Source organism: Rhineura floridana, chromosome 2 (genome assembly GCF_030035675.1).
Source record: "Rhineura floridana isolate rRhiFlo1 chromosome 2, rRhiFlo1.hap2, whole genome shotgun sequence".
In the NCBI taxonomy this organism is placed as follows: Eukaryota; Metazoa; Chordata; class Lepidosauria; order Squamata; family Rhineuridae; genus Rhineura; species Rhineura floridana.
Window position 1 is genome coordinate 73,039,132 of NC_084481.1, and position 20,733 is coordinate 73,059,864.

General features: G+C 40.0%; 1 protein-coding gene across 3 annotated transcripts in view; it reads left to right on the plus strand.

Moving 5' to 3' along the window:
• Positions 1–20,733, plus strand: part of NCKAP5 (NCK associated protein 5) — a 969,055-nt gene that overhangs the window by 242,879 nt on the left and 705,443 nt on the right. For all 3 annotated transcript variants that reach the window (XM_061608949.1, XM_061608950.1, XM_061608951.1), the window contains exon 6: positions 20,128–20,208. In XM_061608949.1, the coding sequence (XP_061464933.1) occupies positions 20,128–20,208 (81 nt within the window). The remainder of the gene's footprint in view (positions 1–20,127; positions 20,209–20,733) is intronic.

Here is a 20,733-nt window from a genome sequence, read left to right on the forward strand (position 1 = left end):
TTCCTGGTTCTGCTCTGTTCCCTACTTTTGCATTCCAGTCTCCCATGATTATCAGCACATCTTGTTTTGGTGTGTGATCAGTTTCTTCCTGTACTTCTGCATAAAATCTCTCCAATTCCTCTTCTTCTGCATTTGTTGTTGGAGCGTAGACATGGATGATGTTTAATCTCATTGATATCACTCACTCGAACCTTGCATTGTAGCTCCTAACTGCTTTTGCTACATCACTTCTCACTATTAAAGCAACCCCTTTTCTCCTTAATTTCTCATTTCCTGCATAAAATATTTTGTAGCTGCCTGATTGACAGTGTCCCATTCCCGTCCATTTTAATTCACTCTCACCAAGTATTATAATGTCGATACATTCCATTTCTTGCTTGACAATTTCTAACTTTCCCTGGTTCATGCTTCTCACACTCCATGTTCCTATTGTGTGTGTCATACAACTCCGGACTCTCCTTTTACATCTCTGCGCATCAGCCTCTGGGCTTCCTTTCAGCTTTAGCCCAGTTGCGTCATTAGTCCCAGTGCTGCTTGTACTTGTCCTTTGTTCTTCCCCAGTAGCTCGGATGGTGCGTTCTGACCTGGGGGGTCTCATCTTCCAGCACTATCTCATGTTGCCTTTTGGATATATTCATAGGATTTTTTTGGTAAGAGGTATTCAGAGGTGTTTTACCATTGCTTTCCTCTGAGTTTGGATGCATCTTAGTCTGGTGTCTCAGCTTTGACCATTCCACCTTGGGTGCCCCTGCTAGGAGTCTAGCTTCTTGGTCTAGACTCCTGACGGCATTGCTCAAAGCTTCTTTGACACTTTCAAACCCCCTCACCACGTTAAGGTGTGCATCCTGGAGAAATGTATTTCATGCCAAAAACAGAATTAAATGAAGGAAAGGGTCAGTATGTACTATTTTTTGAAAAGTTTCCAAGGAAGTGTTGAAACCTTTCTTTTGGTTTATGCCTGGTTGGAGCAGTTGGGGAGGCCTGAATAAATCTGACAATCTTTTGTCAAAGCCATGGGATATAAATATTAGTATAATTTGTTTCAGCTCTTTATATTCATCACTGCAAATAAGAGGACAAATACCATATTGGGAAATGCCCAGTCCTAGCCAGTGAGGAAGTCTTTTAAGTGATCTCTCTGGAATGCCTAGAATGTGACAGAGTTTAAAGAAGGCATGTGTGTGATGGGACAAAAAGAGAGAGAAAGATGAGCTGAAGGCTCCTGGGGTGTAAGTATGCTTCTCAGGGAATCTAATATGAGAAGTAGATTGACTTTGTCATGGCCTCTGCCTGATGCTATGGCTTGGAGGCAGAGAGGAGTGCATTGGTGAAGCCTTTGGTGGCCGTTCCACTGGCTGAAGAATACAATCAAGTTTCTGATACTGAAACTAAATCTGACAGCCATGATCCTGTGAATTCTGAGCCAGGAACCTTATCAATGTCTTCTCCTGAGGCCAAGTCATCCAAAGAACCAAGCAGTTTCTGTTCCACAACACCTGCCTAATAATGCAGGATTTCCACCAAGCAAAGAGATATGGTAGGAAAGGGCTGAAGCCTAGGAGGAGTAATCTGGACTGAGGGGTTCATGAGACCTCAAACTCTAACTTTCATCTGATCAAGTTGTGCATCAGAGCTATCCAAGGTGCTGAGACTCTGGTTGCCTTGTTCCATGGGTTCCCGCTAAGGACAGACTGTCTGATAGAAGGACATTTGCTGCTTGCCTCCACCTATGCTCTACTTGTATATTTCTAAATAAACAAAATAGTACACCATGCCATAGGCCTGCAGAACTTTTTTCCCGAAAGGAAGCCATACTCAGATAGCATTGCTCCTGGAATTTTCACTGCCTGTGAAAGTGAGAACACATAATAGTGTTGTAATGTGTCGCCTCCTCCAGCCTGTAAATAAAGGATTACCCTATCAACCACTTTCTACATACACTTGTTGAAGAAATAATACTTCCTTGGGACATTTCATAAAGGATCTTTATGTCAATTCATTCAGACATGGCTGAGTATATTCTGATTTTAAGTATTTTAAGGTTGCAATCCTGTATCCACTTATCAGGGAGAAAGCCCCATTGAACTCAGTGTGACTGAGTACTTGCATTTACTTCTTTTATAAGAACAAGTTTCATAGTAATGAACAAGTTTACAAATGTGTAGACTTTGCACTCTGAATTGAACGGATCTAGGAAGTGCCTTGTGGTAGTGGGTGTTAAATATCTTTTTGCTCACAAGTGTAAAAGCCACTTGAGAGGGACAAGTTTGAGCCAAAATACTGCAAAAAGGGGAAAGGTTAGGAAGTGCCTCCTGCTGTTCTTCCATCAAATTGGCCTGATCCTGTGGTTGCTTTTCATATAAATAACAGTAATAATAAAGTTGGGAGACTGTGTGGCATCTAGTTTGGGCCTAATTTAGTGACTTACCTACAGAATCTCCAGAGTCTCATTACTAGCTGATAACAGCCAATAGATCAATATTCAACAGAGCACTGCAACTAGTTGAACTCACCAGTCTTGTGATCATCCTGGTATCAATGTGAGCACATTAGATATGATATCAAAAATTAATGCTACATAATTTGTTAGTAGGTGTCAAACTCCATATGTCTTGAACTGGGTGAAAATTCACATTCAGCAAACTATCAATAGATATTTGATCTTGTAATATCCTGTATGCTAATGGATGTATACACTTTATTGTGAGGTCTGCTGGCTGATTCAATGAATTCATTGGCTTATTAATTGATCACGGGAGCATTTTAAGGAAAACATACAAAAATACTCTTGGCAACAGGTTTTATGGGTTCATAGGAAAACTTCAGGGAGAATTTGCTTCCATTTCACTGACCCTTGGAATAATGAAAGATCCTTCAAGAAATTTAAAAAGTTTGCCTCAAGGTCTGCATCTTAGTACTTGCTGTTTATTTCCTTCTCGTGTGGCTCTGAAAACTCCCAGTGAAATTTGTTCAACTGCTTACCACGCTTCCCATGCAGACAGAAACAGAAATTCACAAATGTCAAGTGTTATAGGCACTTGGCTTCAGAATGCAGAATCCCTATGGACCCTATGAATCTCAGTCCTGTATTATTTATAACTCACAAGTAGAGCAACATATTTATTTTTATTGCCGTAAAACTCATGAGAGCAGTTTTAAAACACAACTTTATGAAACATAACATAGGGGGTTTAAAAATCTTGACTATGTTCTGTAAACTATAAACAACAATAAATGACTCTACTACTTCTGTTATGCAGGAAAAGTGAATGCTCATTTGGTATGTTCCACCAGAGATGGTAACTAATCTTGGTAAGATCCTTGTGGGAAATCTGTTAACGACATTTATCCTTCCTTTTGTCAGCAATAATCTAATACAGTCAGCATTACAAGGATGAATGACAAGATAGGCTATTTTTAAACATCTAATTAAGAGTAGAATTTTGAAATATTGATGGGACAAATGGATAATGCGACTTTTGCTACTGTTCTTGTTCTTTCAGCTGTGAACTTTCAAAGCACTGGAATGAAACAATAAGGTTTTCTGTCAGGCAAACTACAGCATAGTTAATTGATGCTCACCATTTCCTTTTTAGTATAGAACTAAACAGGAATTAAGAATCATACAACACAATTGACATAGTTAATTTCCCCACTATCTGCTTACTCTCACTGCAGAATTTTGGCCAAAACGAGATTGTGATCTCACTACAATGAACCAAATGACTGTATTAGGAGAAGTGGATTCCTACAGTGTAAAAGGTGCCACATGCTGTGCAACTGAGATTGTTTTATGCACAGAAAAGTGATTGTGTGTATACAGAATTCAGCGTCATGACAACCTGAGCTTATTTTCCTATGAGTTCCTATGAGTAAGGCAGAAACTCAGCATCCCACAACCAGTCAGGGTTCTTAACCAAAACTAAAAAATCCTGGCAGCCAGTCAACCAAGTCACAGAAATCCCCATGCAGCACAACCTGATCCAGGGGCTACACTTAGTGCAGAATGCTGTGGCACAATTGCTGACATGAGTGAGACCCCGTCAGCACATACTATCTCTGCTCTGCAATCTGCACTGGTTGCTGATTTGTTACTATTGGACCAATTTCAAGGTGTGTTTTCCATGTTAAGGGTGTTGCATAGTACTTGTTCTGCTCTTGTAAGAAATCGATTCTTTAGTGTGGCAGCACCTACGCTTTGGAACTCTGTGCCTATTGACATTAGGCAGGCACCTTCATTGTACTAATGTTAGCACCTGCTAAAAACATTTTTGTTCAGGCAAGCCTACCCAGGCATGTAGAAGCTATTGTGTTTTTTATATGTGTTTTTAACTCATTGTTGGTTTTATTATTTTGAATGTTTTTTGAATGTTTTAAAATACCTGTCCCTTTGTTTTAAAATACCTGCCACTTTGAGATTTCTTTACAATAAAGCGGTATATAAATGTAAATAAAATCCATAAACAAATTTTAGAGTCACTGTGGCCATTGCATCTCTTTCAAGTTTTAGGAGCAAAGGAATCTGCCTTATACCAACTCAGGCCATTTGGTGCCATATAGCTGAGTACTGATTACATGGACTAGCATTGGCTCTCCGGCATTACAGGCAATAGTCTCTTCCAGAGATTGAACGATGGACCTTTGCATGCAAAGCATGTGCCCTGCTACTGAGCTACAACCCTTCCCCTGTTTAAAAAAGTATCTTTTAAAATTGTTCCTTTCAATTCACTAATGTATGCACAACATACCTAGGGCAGATCCACACCATTCATTTAAAGCACGTTCAACACACATTTAAAGGACATTAATCCCACCACAGAACCATGGGAACTGTAGTTTGTTAAAGGTAATGGGAACTATTACTGTGAAGGGAAAACTACACTTTCCAGGGTTTTTTTTTGGGGGGGGGATAATGTGCTTTAAATGCAAGATGGATGTGCTTTAAGTGTATTGTGTGGAACTACTTCATAAACTTTGTCTACCTGTAAATCATTTTAATTATTTTTTTAAAATGGAAATCAACTGCACATTTTATTGGGTAACCATGGGCTACTCACCATCTCTCAGCTTAATCTGCCCCTCAGAGTGAAAACACCATAGGGGGGCTGTGACCACCCCAAGGAAGAAGGGCACACTTAAAATGTAGAGGAATATATATATTACATCAAACAGAACATCACCTGCAGGTCCTGCAATATAGTTTACATCATCGAGTGCAAAAGACCAGGATGTCATATCCAATACGTAGGAAAGACCACAACTGACTTATGCATGCACTTCAGGAACCACAAGTCGGCAATCTTGACAAAAAAAGTGGAGCAACCAGTTGTAAAGCATTTTAACATCAAGGGTCACAGCCTGTTGGACTTTTGCATTACAGCGATAGAGATGCCAGCAGATCCAGCAGCATTGACTAAAAGGGAGAACCTGGATTTACTTTTGGATATATATATAGTGCAATCCTATGAATGTTTACTCAGAAGCAAGTCCCAATGTATTCAATGGGGCTTACTCAAACAAGGAAGTGTGCACAGAACTGCAACCTCAAGTGATAAGGAACTTCACTCACCCAGCCCCAAATACAGAACACTTTAAGCTGTTTTGCAACTGTTTGATACTTGTTTTTATGGTTATTGGATGTTAAAGGGATTTATTTCTTGGTATGATCTGCCATGGTTTCCAGTTGGCACCCCTACCACACAGGGATGTTGGAAAGACTCTATATATATACATACATTTTTTAAAAACAAAATAAAATCAGTATTAATTTCCTCCCAAATAAAAGTGGTGACACCTAGGGAAGCCTTCCTCAATAGCTATAAAAATTGGACTGGAGGGGGAGAGAAAGTGTCATGGCCCCGTCAGAGGACTCCTCAGATGAGGACAACTCAGGAGTAACAGCAGCAGACCCAGGAACAGCAGGAGACACGGAGGAGCCTCCTGAGAATCCAGCTCCTTCTGCCCCTCAGCTGCAGAACACCCCAGGGACAGCAGAGGCCCTGCAGCCAGACACAGACAGTGAACAGGATACTCCCCCCTCACCTGCAGAACGTAGACAGCAGAAGGTTAGGCAGAAGAGAGGCAGGCCTGTCTCCTTAAGGCCCAAACGCTGAGGGCTCACACCTGCTGTCCATCCTGCTCTTTATAAGGCACACCTTGGCTGCAGCTTGTTGCTGACTGCAACGTCAGGCGTGGCTTTGTGTAGACCTAGTTTCCCTGCAGCATCTCTTTGACTGACCTCCTTGGCAATTGATCCCGGACCTCCACTGACCTTGCTTCTGGACTTCTGACTCGGCAAGTATGCTTTGGATAGGCCTGGCAGATTTACAACCCGACTGCTGGCTAAGGACTTTCCTTCCCTGCCAAAGACCCAGGAATTTCCAGCCCCCCCCCCAGACACTGCTGATGCAGTGTAGAGCTGACAGAAAGATTTACAAATATTTTACTCAAAAGTCCCATTGATTTACAGCATGATCCTAACCATGTCTACACAAAAGTAAGTCCTGTTGAATTCAATGGGGTTTACTCCCAGTATGAAGTATTAGCATTGCAGCTTTACTGTTGGAAAAATGAGTATAGGATTAGAGCTTTGTTTTGGGAAGATTTTCAAAACAGGCTATGAATTAGACATATAAACTGCCCTCTTCAACAGCCGAGGGAAATTTAAACTTGTTTGACTCCTCATAATTAGAAAAGCACAACACATTGTAATAGCATTTAGATCTCCTGCCCACAAGAGAGAAAGAAATTTTAGCTTACTCAGTTTATGAGATCTTTAGACAAGTAGGAAACAACAACAGCTTTCTGGCCTTGCAGTGGCTTCTACCTATTGCCTGGAGGTCAGCAACTCCCATATCACAACCCTGACTTCACTTATTGGTTACAGATCTGAAAGGGCAGAGTTAGAGCAGCTATGAGCTCATTTAACAGAAGTTGTTGGGGGTGGCTGACATTTTGGTGTATATCTCTGGAGATGGACCACCTAGAAACTTAATTTTTTTTAAAAAAATGAAACATGAGAGTCCAGAGATTGAGGTGACTCACCTGGAGAGGATCCCGAAAATTCAGAGTCTCCAGGCAAAAACCGGAGACCTGGAAACCCTAGACAGGAGGTTGAATTCTGAAAGCAGCAGCTGAAGTTCGGAAGGGCCAGAACCAAGCAGAGTACTAGAATAGGCAAGATTGTGTTCTAAAGAAAACAATATAGGTAAAGGTGCAGGAGCTTAGCTAGGCAGAGTTCTCTGGAGTATGAGACTAGTTACTCAGACCTGAAGAGCACACTTTGAGGCTGCAGTTTTATAAGGCTTTGTAGAGCTAAATTGATTCTCTCTCTCTGTCTCTCTCTCTCTGTCTCTCTCTCTCTCTCTCACACACACACGCAAACAACAGTTTAGAAACTCAAGAGTTTTAGAAGCAGAATAAATTATGCAAAGTGTTCAAATATTAGCAAATCTGCTTAATCAATTTATTTGCATCTCAGAATTCAAACTTTTTGTGGGTTACACTGGAGCAGGTTTTTTGTTTTGTTTTTAAGCATGGAGTAAGCATGACCTTGCCCTTTATTTTTGTTTCATTCATTGGAATTCACAGAACATCTTCATGCAAAACAATCTAAAGAGGACTACAATGTCAATTTTTTTAAAAAATGCAATGCGATAATTGTGTCGACTCCTCCAATTTGCTCTTTAAACCCTGTGAGTGGCAAATTATCCCTTTACATGTCATACTTTGTAAAAAGAGGTATAATGACACTGTAACATCTGCACTTAAATATATCCCTAGTGAGACTGATTGGCTCCAGAGGATAAATGAAGTCCTTCATTTGCAGTCAAGTGTGGGAAGGGATTTATTTAGTTACACTTAATTGGTGTAAAATTAAACATTCACTGTATATCATTGTAAGTCATACTTCCCTCCAAAGCCTGTAATACAAATTGCAAAACTGGCAGGCTGTCAAGTTTGTTGTGTACAGCCAAATGATGTGTTTCAAGTAATGTGTACTGCCTTCAAGTCGATTCCAACTTATGGCGACCCTATGAATAGGGTTTTCATGAGGCTGAGAGGCAGTAACTGGCCCAAGGTCACCTAGTGAGCTTCATGGCTATGTGGGGATTCAAACCCTGGTCTCCCAGGTCGTAGTCCAACACCTTAACCACTACACCACATAATACACAATAGTCAAGCACAAATCTGAAGTTAAACTTACATTTTTAAAATTTGTTTTTATTTATATGAGAAAAGGCAGCTCTTAGGGTATGTTTGTCCTAGGCCAGAAAACCTTTAAACTGTTATTGGTAGCACCTTGAATTCATCCTGAAAATGGATAGGTAGTCAGTGAAGATTTGAATACATCTTGTACATAAGGTCAGATCTCCAAAGTATGATTCCTCCTGGGGGCTGTGTTTTGGGCTAGTTGAACTTCCTGGATGGTCTTAAATGGATGCTGAAATCTAAATATTATAGAAATCTAACTAAGCTAGACTAATCTCATCTAAGAAGGGCAAGAATAACCGGAGCTTGGAAAAGTTACTTTTTTGAACTACAACTCCCATCAGCCCCAGCCACCATGGCCACTAGATTGGGTTTATGGGAGTTGTAATTCAAAAAAGTAACTTTTCCAAGCTCTGAGAATAACTGTGGCCAAGTCCAAGTTCTCTGGGAAGGGTCACAGCTGGTGAAACAAAAAACTGATTTAACTGCTGCCTGACTATCTAGCACTACCAGATGCAGAATTAGCCACAATCTGCAAGCACCCTTTTTTTCTGGGGAAGTGCAACCTCATCCAGCACAGATTAGTATCTATCCACTACCACCACTGGAACCAGGGCCAGTTCTAAAGGGCGGCCAGGTGAGGCACTGGCCAAGGGCCCCTGGAGCTACAGGGGCCCCTTCAGGGGCCCCTCTGCTCCTCTTCTGTGATCCACAGCAGCAGCCACAGATCGCAGGGCAGGAGCTTCCACCTGCCTGCCATTCCCTTGTCCCATCTACCTGACTTCTGCCTTTCAGCATTGCCCTTAATGAAGATGGCGGCTGAGGTTTCCCTAAGGTGCTGAAGCCCCTGCCGATATCTTGGTTGATGGCAGAGATGTGTGTGTAGCATGCATGGGTGCCATCAACCAAGATGGCAGCGAAGGCTTCATCCCCTTAGGGATCTGTGGCTGCCATCTTGGTTAATGGCAATGCTAAATGCCAGGAGACAGGTAGGTGTGGGTGTGGAGGGGCATGCGCGTGCACGTGCACACACCGGCGCCCAGGGTAAGCTGATGCTCAAGGGCCCCAGCATGCCTGGGGCCAGCCCTGACTGGAACCACTTACCTGCAGTGCTTCCATTTTGTCAGGATTAAGTTTTGGTTTGTTTGCCTCCATCCATTTCTGATGCCAGAATTCAGGATGCTTCAGGATTTCCACCACCTAGAAAGAGACTAAGGGACTGAATTTACTTCTTTTTTTTAGCTTGGTATTGAGCCAGTTCATTGTCCTTGGCCAACTTGTTTCATGTCTGTTTTATTTATGTAAATCCACTTCCAACTGAATCATCTCTTTTTTTTTCCTTAAACTTATTATGAGAATGTTTGTCTGGTGTCTAGAAATGGGATGGTCATAATATGCTGTAAAGAGCAATTGTGCAGGCAGTGCATGCTGTAGCCAGGCTCTGGTCAAGGTAGTTGGCAGCACTATAGCATTACTGCAAGACAACTTGAGGGCACAGATGAAAAACTTTAAGGCATTCCAAAGTTAATATTAATAATTATTGTAACACATCCTCTACCTCATGGGATAGTCAGAACTATTAGTGATGTTGCATACTTTACAATCTTTTCTAATCCTATATGTAATGTATATTGTGACATCAGACCAGGTCACCATTTGCAGCAGTGGCAGTACCTCAACTGTAAGAGCAAAGCTCTGGTGAAGGACCATAGCTCAGCAGTAGAGTATCTGCTTTGCATACAGAAGATCCCAAGTCCAATCCCTGGCATCTCCAGGTAGGACTGGGAGAGACTCCTGTCTGAAACCCAGAAGAGCTACTGCCAGTCAATGTAGACAATAATGAGATTGATGGACTATTGGTCTGATTCAGTATAAGGCAGCTTTCTAAGCTGTTATTATAGCCACTGCAAACCACTTCAATATATTTGGCCTATAAGTAACACTCTATAAATATATTTACATACAATTAAACCTCATGTGTCCAGATTACCTTAAGGCATCTGAAATGGTTTCATAATCAAAATTCTGGGAGTACAGGTATGCAATTAACATAGGTTTCCAACAGTGATGAATATACAGTGAATAAAAGCAATAGGAAAAGCCAGATAATCAAAATTACACCAATAGGGGTTTTTTTGTGTACTCAAGCCCATGTTTACATGTGTGATTGGTTCATCCATTCAGCCTCAGGGGTCTTACCATAACAAGCATTCATGTTATCTTCATTTGCCTGTTGGTCGCAAGAACTAGGAACATGCCTTATACTGAATCAGACCATTGGTCCATCTAGCTTAGCGTTGTCTATTCTGATTGGCAGAGGCTCTCCGGGTTTTCAGACAGGGAGTCTCACCCAGCTGTACCTGAAGATGCCAGGGACTGAACCTGGGACCTTCTGCACACAAAGCAGATGCTCGACTACTGAGTTATAGCAATTGCTCTCTTTGGGCAGACCAAGCCATTTTTGAAATAATGGCACCCTGAGGAAATGGCTAATAATGGCCAGCTAAATACAGTTGTTTTTATTTATCCCTGTCAGGTCATTTAAAAAAAAAATGAGGAAAGTCTTTGGATTAATTGTAGCTTTCAGGAATTAACAGTAGTTTGAGAAAGAATGGATTTCATTTTTTATTTCACTTTGCAAGCGAATAGAACATTTTTTCTGTGAAGCAATGTGGCCAAAAGGGTATAATTTAATTTGATTTGTTTGCCATAGGTAGTGGAAGGGCAGTCTGATTTGTCAGCTATTCTTGCCTCTAATAGACACTGATCTACTGGCTTCCCAGCTGGTGTTCCAAAGTATTTAACTACTTAACCTATGGAGAGCTCACTGTTAATATATTTAAGTGGTCAAATGTACATAAATAGATCCAAGATTTAGTAAAGACACAATCATTACTCTCAGCAGCAGGTGCTTCACTTCCCACTGAGGAGACGATCACCCTGCTGTTTTCAGTCGTAGCAAAATGCACGAAGAAACAGAAAATGTTACAGTGCAGTGTATTGGAAATTCCATTTGCTGATAGGTACTTAGTCATATCAATATATATATTATTTGGCAGGTTTAGTTACACTTTCTTGTCACAGAGTTAGTCAGTCCCCAAACTGTACTGTTCAACTGTTAATGCACGATAAGATGAAGCAAAATCATAGGTGTTAATACACTGAAGCTATCTCATATTTTTGAAATTTTTACTGAACTTAAAGCAGCCTTTGCAATATTAAAGAAGTGGAGAGATGCAGGCAGAATGTTGGATTTTGGCCTAGATCCCAACAGTCATATTTAGCTGTGCCATGGACACATGAGGTGGCCTTGGGCAAATCACTTGCCTCCTCCTACCCTAAGACCTTGCATCTCTAAAATGGGGAAGATAATTGCAACTAACTTCACAAGGTCACTCCACTGATTAGAAGAAGAGTGAAATCAGGAATAGTATTCTTATATACACAACTGTTTTTGTTCTGAAGTTTTAGATTAGTAAATGTTATATTCATACTGACTTAAGGATAAACACATCGTCAGAATGGATCACTAGGAATACACTAATCTGGCTAAATGCTTATATATTACATGTTTCAATCATGCAATCAAATAGCAGAACGTGAGCTGTTCAGCCATGCAGATGGTCAAAAATATTACACCATCAGCAGCACTAGTATATCCAGCACAAAGGCTTTGGATATTCATGCTCAAATATTTAAGACCAAACTATAAGGGTGGTGTGTATTGGACATGGATGAATCCTGAGTCAACTTGAAGCAACTTAGAAAGATTTGGGGCACGTGCAAGCTGAAGAGAGATTTCCTCAAAATAACTTTGAATCAAATTAAAGGCATTGGGGATTCATAAATTAAAAAAAAATGTACAGACGTTATTCTGCCAAAATAGATACATTTCTCCCAAAGCTTGCCATATAGAGAGAGGGGGGAGGGGAGAGAAAGAGCTCTTCTGTGGCTCATAGATCTAGCTTCTTATGAAAGGGAATATTTTTTATAGTATTTTCAGGGAGGGGTGTTGAAATAATGTATCTTATTCTTATCTGTCCTGTGCTCTTTGCTAGCTTGCTTGGAAAATCCTGGACATTCAAGTTCTTCTGCCAATTGACCAGAAAACAAGCTGCTTTTTATCCATCATAATTCTCTAGTCCATCAATTTTTCTGAAATTTTGCAAGTTACTTTCATAGGAGCACCTCTATGCTGTGTGCTATTTTTATACAAAAATTGTTGCCCACAAAACCACAGGGTGGGAAGTGAATATTGTATTTCTCCCCCCCCCACACACACACAAAATCAACTTTAAGGCACTTAGCACAAAAATCTCTGCCTCTATCCTGAATTTTGTCAGATTTCATACCTGGGGTACCTCCCTGATAAATATTTTCATACAAATTGTTCAAAAACAGTGGGGGAGATTAAATGAATTCTTTTTAACGACCCCATAACTGTAAAGGTTGCTCTGCAAGAAAATCACTGCAGTTATTCTCCTGAAATTTGGCATGATTCATCCCCTCAGAAGGGCTACCACACTTAAAAAAAAAAAGCTCTTCTGGACCTATTTCTCTTTAATTTGGCAAGTATTACATACTCAGGATGGGCTACTATGACTTCAAATTTCTTTCACTTCAGTCAAAAAGAAAAAAGTTATAGCTATTTTAAACATTTCCTGAAATAGTAAATAGGGGACACAATGCTATGGATTTTCCAAATTAGGCAGCTTCTGAATTTGTTCAAATGGAATGGGGCTGTCTGAACTTAATCTTGTGATCTGTGGACACCTCTACCAAATTAAGTGTGATGAAGCTGTTCCATGCAGTTAAACAGGGCTTTGACTAAAATATAAAATATGTAGAATAAGGAGGGGTTAGATTTTAACTTGAAAATGAGTGTGCAAATGAGGAATACAGAAATCCTTACATTTTCTTATATTTTCTCTCCGGAGTGGTTTTCTTCTTAGTTGAGAGCTAGGAATGGGGGAGTAAGATGCAGGCGCAGGGAGGTTTCTGTAACTGTAACTGACATGTGCCCCCCTTTTGGCTGTTAAAATCAGACACACCTAATCTTTACTGTGGGTAGTTGTATTAAATACCAGGATCTTCTGCCACCATGCCTAATTGGACCATTAACCTACTTATGAACAAAAGGGAAATGCCCTTCATGTTCAGTTGCTAGATTCTGGAGGTTAAAGGGAATCTTGCATTTCTTGTATCTAATGAATGGGTAGCATTTCATCAAACAGTTGCAGATCCTCCATCTCAAGTCTAACTCTCATTCCCCCTCCCTCTGGGGAAGGGCTGTAATTTAAAGTTAGAGCTCATACTCTCCACACAGTTAGGTCCAGAGGCAATCTCGATTTAAAAGGGATAGCAGTACTATAGGTGCTAGTTAGTACACAGTATTGAGCTAAACTTGATACAAAGGCAGCTTCATAACATGGGGGGGTATACAAATTGTAACAGCATTAGGATCTTCAGTACCAAACTACACATTAGCTTAATACATAAAATGCCACTCTGTCTCTTATTTTTCTTCAATTAACTAATTACAGACATTGGGTATTGTTAATCATGATCACAGTATATGGGGAGGGAAGGTTAGTCCCTTCACTCTCCAAATGCACCCTCCCCCAGAAAAACAAAATTCCTGCACAGCTACAAGACTTATTAAAAAAAGAAACTCCCATTGGTGCTAACTTTTTATTACCTTTTTTACTAAGTCTATCTCTCTCTGTCTCTCTGTGTAAGCCATATTCAATCATCACAGCTGGGGTTGGAAGTGATAAACCTGCCCTCCCCATGTGCTGTGATCCCCATAAGAACCCCTCCACTCTAATTTATTAAAGAAAAATAAGTAATGTTGCTATGCATTAAGCATAATGTCACTTTGACCCTAATATTCTCCTGAAACTCTAGACTCCAGTCTTGACTCTACAAGGCCCCTGTTGAATTTATTGGTTCCTTTCTGCATCAGAACGTCTTGCACTGTTGGTACGGTAACACTAAAATGAGAGTATCGACCACCACCATCCATACACTGTTCCCTTCATGGGCTGTCACTTCACTGAAGAGGCCGGGTGCAGTTTGCAGGTCTAGTTCAGAGAGCTCAGTTTTCATGGTCAAGGGAATGAGATCAGTACAGGAAGCACTCTAGAAATTATTGCTGTTAGCAATGGTACTGTGAAATCATAAGACGTTGTGGTGTCACAGAAAGAGTCTGTGGAAAAGCATTTATCAAGTAAATGAAAAGCTTGTCCTGAGGAATCAAAAGATAGATCAAGATCAAGGGCTCTTGTTCTTTCTTTCCATCTTCCAAAAGTTCTTTGTGACTTAACAGATGCTTGCATATTCTGCATGCCTTTCTAGTCCAGACACCCAGTTTTGCATTGATTCTAACATGATGATGGAAATGAGTCATCCGCATAACTTCTTATAATCCTCAAATAGATACAGATGATGTTCACTGCCCTTAAGGAGAACAAACTGAAGTGCCATCCGACAATGCTGTTTCCAGTGTTCTAATACCTTACTAAACTAAATGATGAAAAATTGACATGGGAATTGATTTTAGCAAATCATTTTAATTTTAGAAAATGATGTGTTTGCAAAAGCTTAGGAACCCTTTCTCTATTTTCTGGGTAATGGTTGGTAAAATGAAACAGGAACACCTGTTACACTTGTCTGTTATCTACACGGTAAAACTGAAAGGTTTGTGAAGAATGTTCTGCTTTTGTTGTTATGTGCCTTCAAGTGGATTACGACTTATGGGGACCCTATGAATCAGTGACCTCCAAGAGCATCTGTCATGAACCACCCTGTTCAGATCTTGTAAGTTCAGGTCTGTGGCTTCCTTTATGGAATCAATCCATCTCTTGTTTGGCCTTCCTCTTTTTCTACTCCCTGCTGTTTTTCCCAGCATTATTGTCTTTTCTAGTGAATCATGTCTTCTCATGATGTGTCCAAAGTAGGATGACCTCAGTTTCATCATTTTAGCTTCTAGTGATAGTTCTGGTTTAATTTGTTCTAATACCCAATTATTTGTCTTTTTTGCAGTCCATGGTATGCGCAAAGCTCTCCTCCAACACCACATTTCAAATGAGTTGATTTTTCTCTTATCCGCTTTTTTCACTGTCCAACTTTCACATCCATACATAGACATCGGGAATACCATGGTCTGAATGATCCTGACTTTGGTGTTCAGTGATACATCTTTGCATTTGAGGACCTTTTTTAGTTCTCTCATAGCGGCCCTCCCCAGTCTTAGCCTTCTTCTAATTTCTTGACTATTGTCTCCATTTTGGTTAATGACTGTGCCGAGGTATTGATAATCCTTGACAAGTTCAATGTCCTCATTGTCAACTTTTAAGTTGCATAAATCTTCTGTTGTCATTACTTCAGTTTTTTTGACGTTCAGCTCTAGTCTTGCTTTTGTGCTTTCCTCTTTAACTTTCATCAGCATTCGTTTCAGATCATTACTGGTATCTGCTAAGAGTATGGTGTCATCTGAATATCTTAAATTATTGATATTTCTCCCTCCAATTTTCACACCTTCATCTTGGTCCAATCCGGCTTTCCGTATGATATGTTCTGCGTACAGATTAAACAAATAGGTTGATAAAATACACCCCTGTCTCACACCCTTTCCGATGGGGAACCAATCGGTTTCTCCATATTCTGTCCTTACAGTAGCCTCTTGTCCAGAGTATAGGTTGCGCATCAGGACAATCAGATGCTGTGGCATCCCCATTTCTTTTAAAGCATTCCATGGTTTTTCATGATCTACACAGTCAAAGGCTTTGCTGTAATCTATAAAGCACAGGGTGATTTTCTTCTGAAATTCCTTGATCCGTTCCATTATCCAACGTATGTTTACGATATGATCTCTGGTGCCTCTTCCCTTTCTAAATCCAGCTTGGATGTCTGGCACTTCTCGCTCCATATATGGCAAGAGCCTTTGTTGTAGAATCTTGAGCATTACTTTACTTGCATGGGATATTAAGGCAATAGTTCGATAATTACTGCATTCCCTGGGATTCCCTTTCTTTGGAATTGGGAATCCATATTGAATGCTTCCAGTCTGTGGGCCATTGTTAGTTTTCCATATTTCTTGACAATTTTTTTGTCAAAATTTGGAGAGATTCAGTCTCAATAACTTGTAGCAACTCTATTGGTATGCCATCTGTTCCTGGTGATTTGTTTCTTCCAAGTATTTTAAGAGCAGCTTTCACCTCACATTCTAAGATTTCTGGTTCTTCATTATACGGTTCCTCCGTGAATGAATCTGTCATCCTTGCATCTCTTTTATAGAGTTCATCAGTGTATTCTAATTTCTGTTCAGCAAGAAGAATTGTCATTTGTATTATATTGTAGGTCAAGAATAGGGAACCTCAGACCTGGGGGGCAAATGATACCCTTCCTTTCTATCTGACCCTTGGGATTCTCAGCAGGCCACACCTCTTCCTCAGTGCCCCCTCTTTTCATAGGCCATATCCCTCACTGGCCTTGCTTCACATCCTCCTTGACTGTTTTTGCCTGACTGGAATGTGTCCTTGAACTCCGGCAATGACTCTTGTTTACCTGTATGGGGGATAGAGAGGGGTATGTGAGTGTGTGTAGAAACTAGCCTATTCCTACTTCTGGCTCCTGGAAGGTTATGCTGAATGTGATCCTTGGGCTGAAAAAGGTCCCAGTCCCCATGTGCTAGGGCCCCTGCCAAGGCCTATGCCTCAAGAGAGTGCTACACTGCTGCTTCCCAGGCCCCTGGTTCTGCTGCGTCTCCTCTTCCTCTATTCCTGACACCAGCTCTAGCCCTAGTGCCCAGAGGGAAGGCTTCTGTCTTCCCAGATAGAAATCATAGAGTCAGAATCTTTATTCCCCCTTATACAAGGCATTGTGTGATAGCCCCAAAGTATTTTTCAGAATGACGGCAAACAAAAAGGAATGGGACAAGTTAAATCTCTGCTGAAATGTCGAAGATTGAACAGTATAGAAATGAAATATTTCTGTCCTGCAGATAACATGGAAATAGACAGATTACTGCTTTTTGAAAAGACAAGGGTGAGCACACCAGTTTTGTGCGTTCCACTGTGCATTCCTTGGTTAATGAACTAAACAGTGATGCTTTGTGGTCAGAGCTACTGCAAAGAGACCATTAAAAGTCTGATTTCATGAGAAAAAAGTATTGTGTCACAAAGAACATGTCTCTGTTTAAATCAAAGCAGGACATATATTTAAAATTCCAAAGATCCAGCATCAAATAATCAGGAACTTTAATATGACAGTGTGGGCAGTGAACTAATTAGGTGCCTGCACAGCAGCAGGGGTTATACACATCCCTGTAAAATAACTTGCAATCATACCAATCACCTGTTTGGCAGGGAAGGGACAGTAAGGGAGACCTAAATACAGCCTTACATTTCTCTTCTTGGAAAAAGGGAAATGCGTGTACAGTCCCAGGTTGCTGGATCAGGTTGGGAAATGACATGGGCATATTACTTTTATTCATGTGATTTCCTATCCAGTTAGGGATATGTGCATGGAAGTCTGTTGCCACACATATGTAGCCCTTAGTCTGATCTGGGCATTGTGATTTCCTCATTCTTTTTAGTTTGCTTTTCTCTTTCCAAATCATAGACGATAGTAGTCCAAATACATTTCCTGACTTGCAGCCAACTGCTGTCCCTTTTTGGGGGCCAAATGCTGTTGCCCCTTACTGATGATAATGACAAAAATCCCCACCATAGCCATGATGTACAAATGAGCAAGAGTCAACAGCTACTGGGATAAATTGTTTTGCTTTATGGGGCATGTGACAATGGAGAAAAGAAAAAGTACACAGTGCACATTTATATGGAAATATGAAGAGTGTTGTGCTGAGCTAGTGGCTTGCCCTCAAAGCTTTTGTATGTAATTTATGGAAAGTCTTATTCCTATTATTCAGAAATGTGCATATATATATTACAGGAAGGGGGGAAGTATCTTATTACATTTATACAGATAATAAAAGTAAGAGTTTAATGGACCGTGCTAGGTCTCTCTTAAAAACATTAATTTCTTTGTGTTGTCTTTAATTTCCATGATAATGAAATGCTCACAATGGCCAATGGATATTATTATATAAGAAATAGATTAGAACTTTCCAGTTATACAAATAATCTCTAGTGTTGTCATAGGGATATGATTGCTGTACGTTTTCACCCCCCATAAATACACAGTGTTAAATGGCACCCTTTGAAAGTATTTCCTTTTGAGAATTATTGTTGATTTTTCAAAATCCTGTTATTTAACTATTAAGCTTTTACTAATGCAAATGCTTTTAAAAATAAATGATTAAATAGTTCAGTTTATTTTTTAAAAATGATATGCAATACTTTTTAATAACAAAATGCAGGGAAATGAAATGTCACAAACGCAGAGATGACCTTAACATGCCAAACTGCTATTGCTGGAAATGATTGACAAAAGGATAATGGAAAGGATTGACAAATGAACATACAAACATTAGAACTTTAATTACATCAAGTAAAAGGTTGCTAGTTTCACAACAGCCACAAAGATGGGAATTTGATTCCCTGGTAGTTTTAACTTGGTACAAACTCAAGATCACATGTGGATTACTTACCATTTGAACATGTTGCAGTTGCCTTAAAATGCCGTGTTCACTATCAAGTGTGGGTAAAGGACAGAGTGTCCCTCTAATTTTTGTGTGTGTAGGCATTACAGTCTTGGAAAATTCCCCATCTGTGGTTACTATAAGCAGCACCTTTGAGGAAAATAAAAGCCAAGGAAGGCAATTTTCAATCCAACTGGTATGGGCTCCTGGTTCAGACTGACAGTACATTCCACATTAGGGCTCCACGGCTGCTTTTTCTTCAAATTAAAAGTGGCTAGTTTAGCATGCTTTTTTAAAAAAAGCATGAAGAATAATATAATAATGTAAGTTGGGTCTTAGTAGCATACATTGCCTGGAAATAGCACTTGGTGATTTCTGTTGTACATACCTGTGTCACTGTATAATACTACAGAATATTTGCAACTTAAAAAAAAACTTCCGTATTTTATGAAGGTCTTACAGACTCGCCTCAGAAGGATTTGGTTGGCAGCGCATTGAATTTGCTCTGGACAAGCAATAGACCACTTCTGCTTGTTCAGCGATACACAAGGGCATGGAATTTAACTTTGATGTATAAATTAATGTTCCTCATGGATTGACACAATTGGACTCATTTATTGATAGGTGATTTATGTTTATTTCTTATTAAAACAAATCATTACATAACTTTTTTGGAAGGACTTAATTTCTGTAATTAGTTATTGTTAATTCTATGAAAATCTGTCTTAATTGATGAGAATGTTCAGTTGTAGTTATACTGCAACTGACAACAGCATCCCCTGAGTCAAGTTCTGCTTAGGAGACTCCTGCTGGTGGAAAGGGGAGGAAGAGAATGTTTTGCCTGCTTTGTCTTTCTCCTGTAGCATCACTTCTACACTGCTCTGGAGGGTTGCCAGACCCAGCGGAGCAGTTATTCAGGGGCACAAAGGGAACTAAAGGGGGGGTACTGATGAAAAATATCTTCCTCCATGGTTTACTTATATTATTCCTTTGGGGAAAAATTACAATTAAAGTTTTTTTTAAAAAAAACTCCTTTAAATGTAGAGGTTAAAGCAGAGATAGGGAACTTGTGGATTCCAGATGTAGTTAGACTACAACTCGCATTATCTCTGACCATTGGCCATGCTAGCTGGGGCTGATGGGAACTTGAGTGCAACAATATCTGGAGTGCCACTGGTTTCCTGTCCCTGGCCTAAAACTTAAATTAAGGGCAAATTAATAGCTGGTTGTAAAGTAAAATAGGACAGCTATTGCTGTCATTGGTATATAAATAAGCCTGAATTTTGCGGTTTGTATGTTTTCATATTTTTCAGCCAAATAAAGTAATTTTTCAGCATGAAGACACATGGCTTCTACAAACACCTGGTATAAACTATGAAGGCCATATAAATAAGGTACTTTCTACTTAGTTGAAGTTTTGTTGCTATATGCCTTCATGTCGATTATGACTTATGGCGACCCTATGAATCAGCAACTTCCAATAGCATCTGTCATAAACCACCCTGTTCAGATCTTGCAAGTTCAGGTCTGTGGCTTCTTCTATGAAATCAATCCATCTCTTGTTTGGACTTCCTAATTTTCTACTCCTTTCTGTTTTTCCCAGCATTATTGTCTTTTCTAGTGAATCATGTCTGCTCTTTATGTGTCCAAATTATAACCTCAGTTTCATCATTTTAGCTTCTAGTGATAGTTCTGGTTTAATTTCTTCTAACACCCAATTATTAGTTTTTTTCGCAGTCCATGGTATGTGCAAAGCTCTCCTCCAACACATTTCAAATGAGTTGATTTTTCTTTTATCCACTTTTTTCACTGTCCAGTTTTCACATCCATACACAGAGATCAGGAATACCATGGTCTGAATGATCCTGACTTTAGTCTTCAATGATACATCTTTGCATTTTAGGACCTTTTCTAGTTCT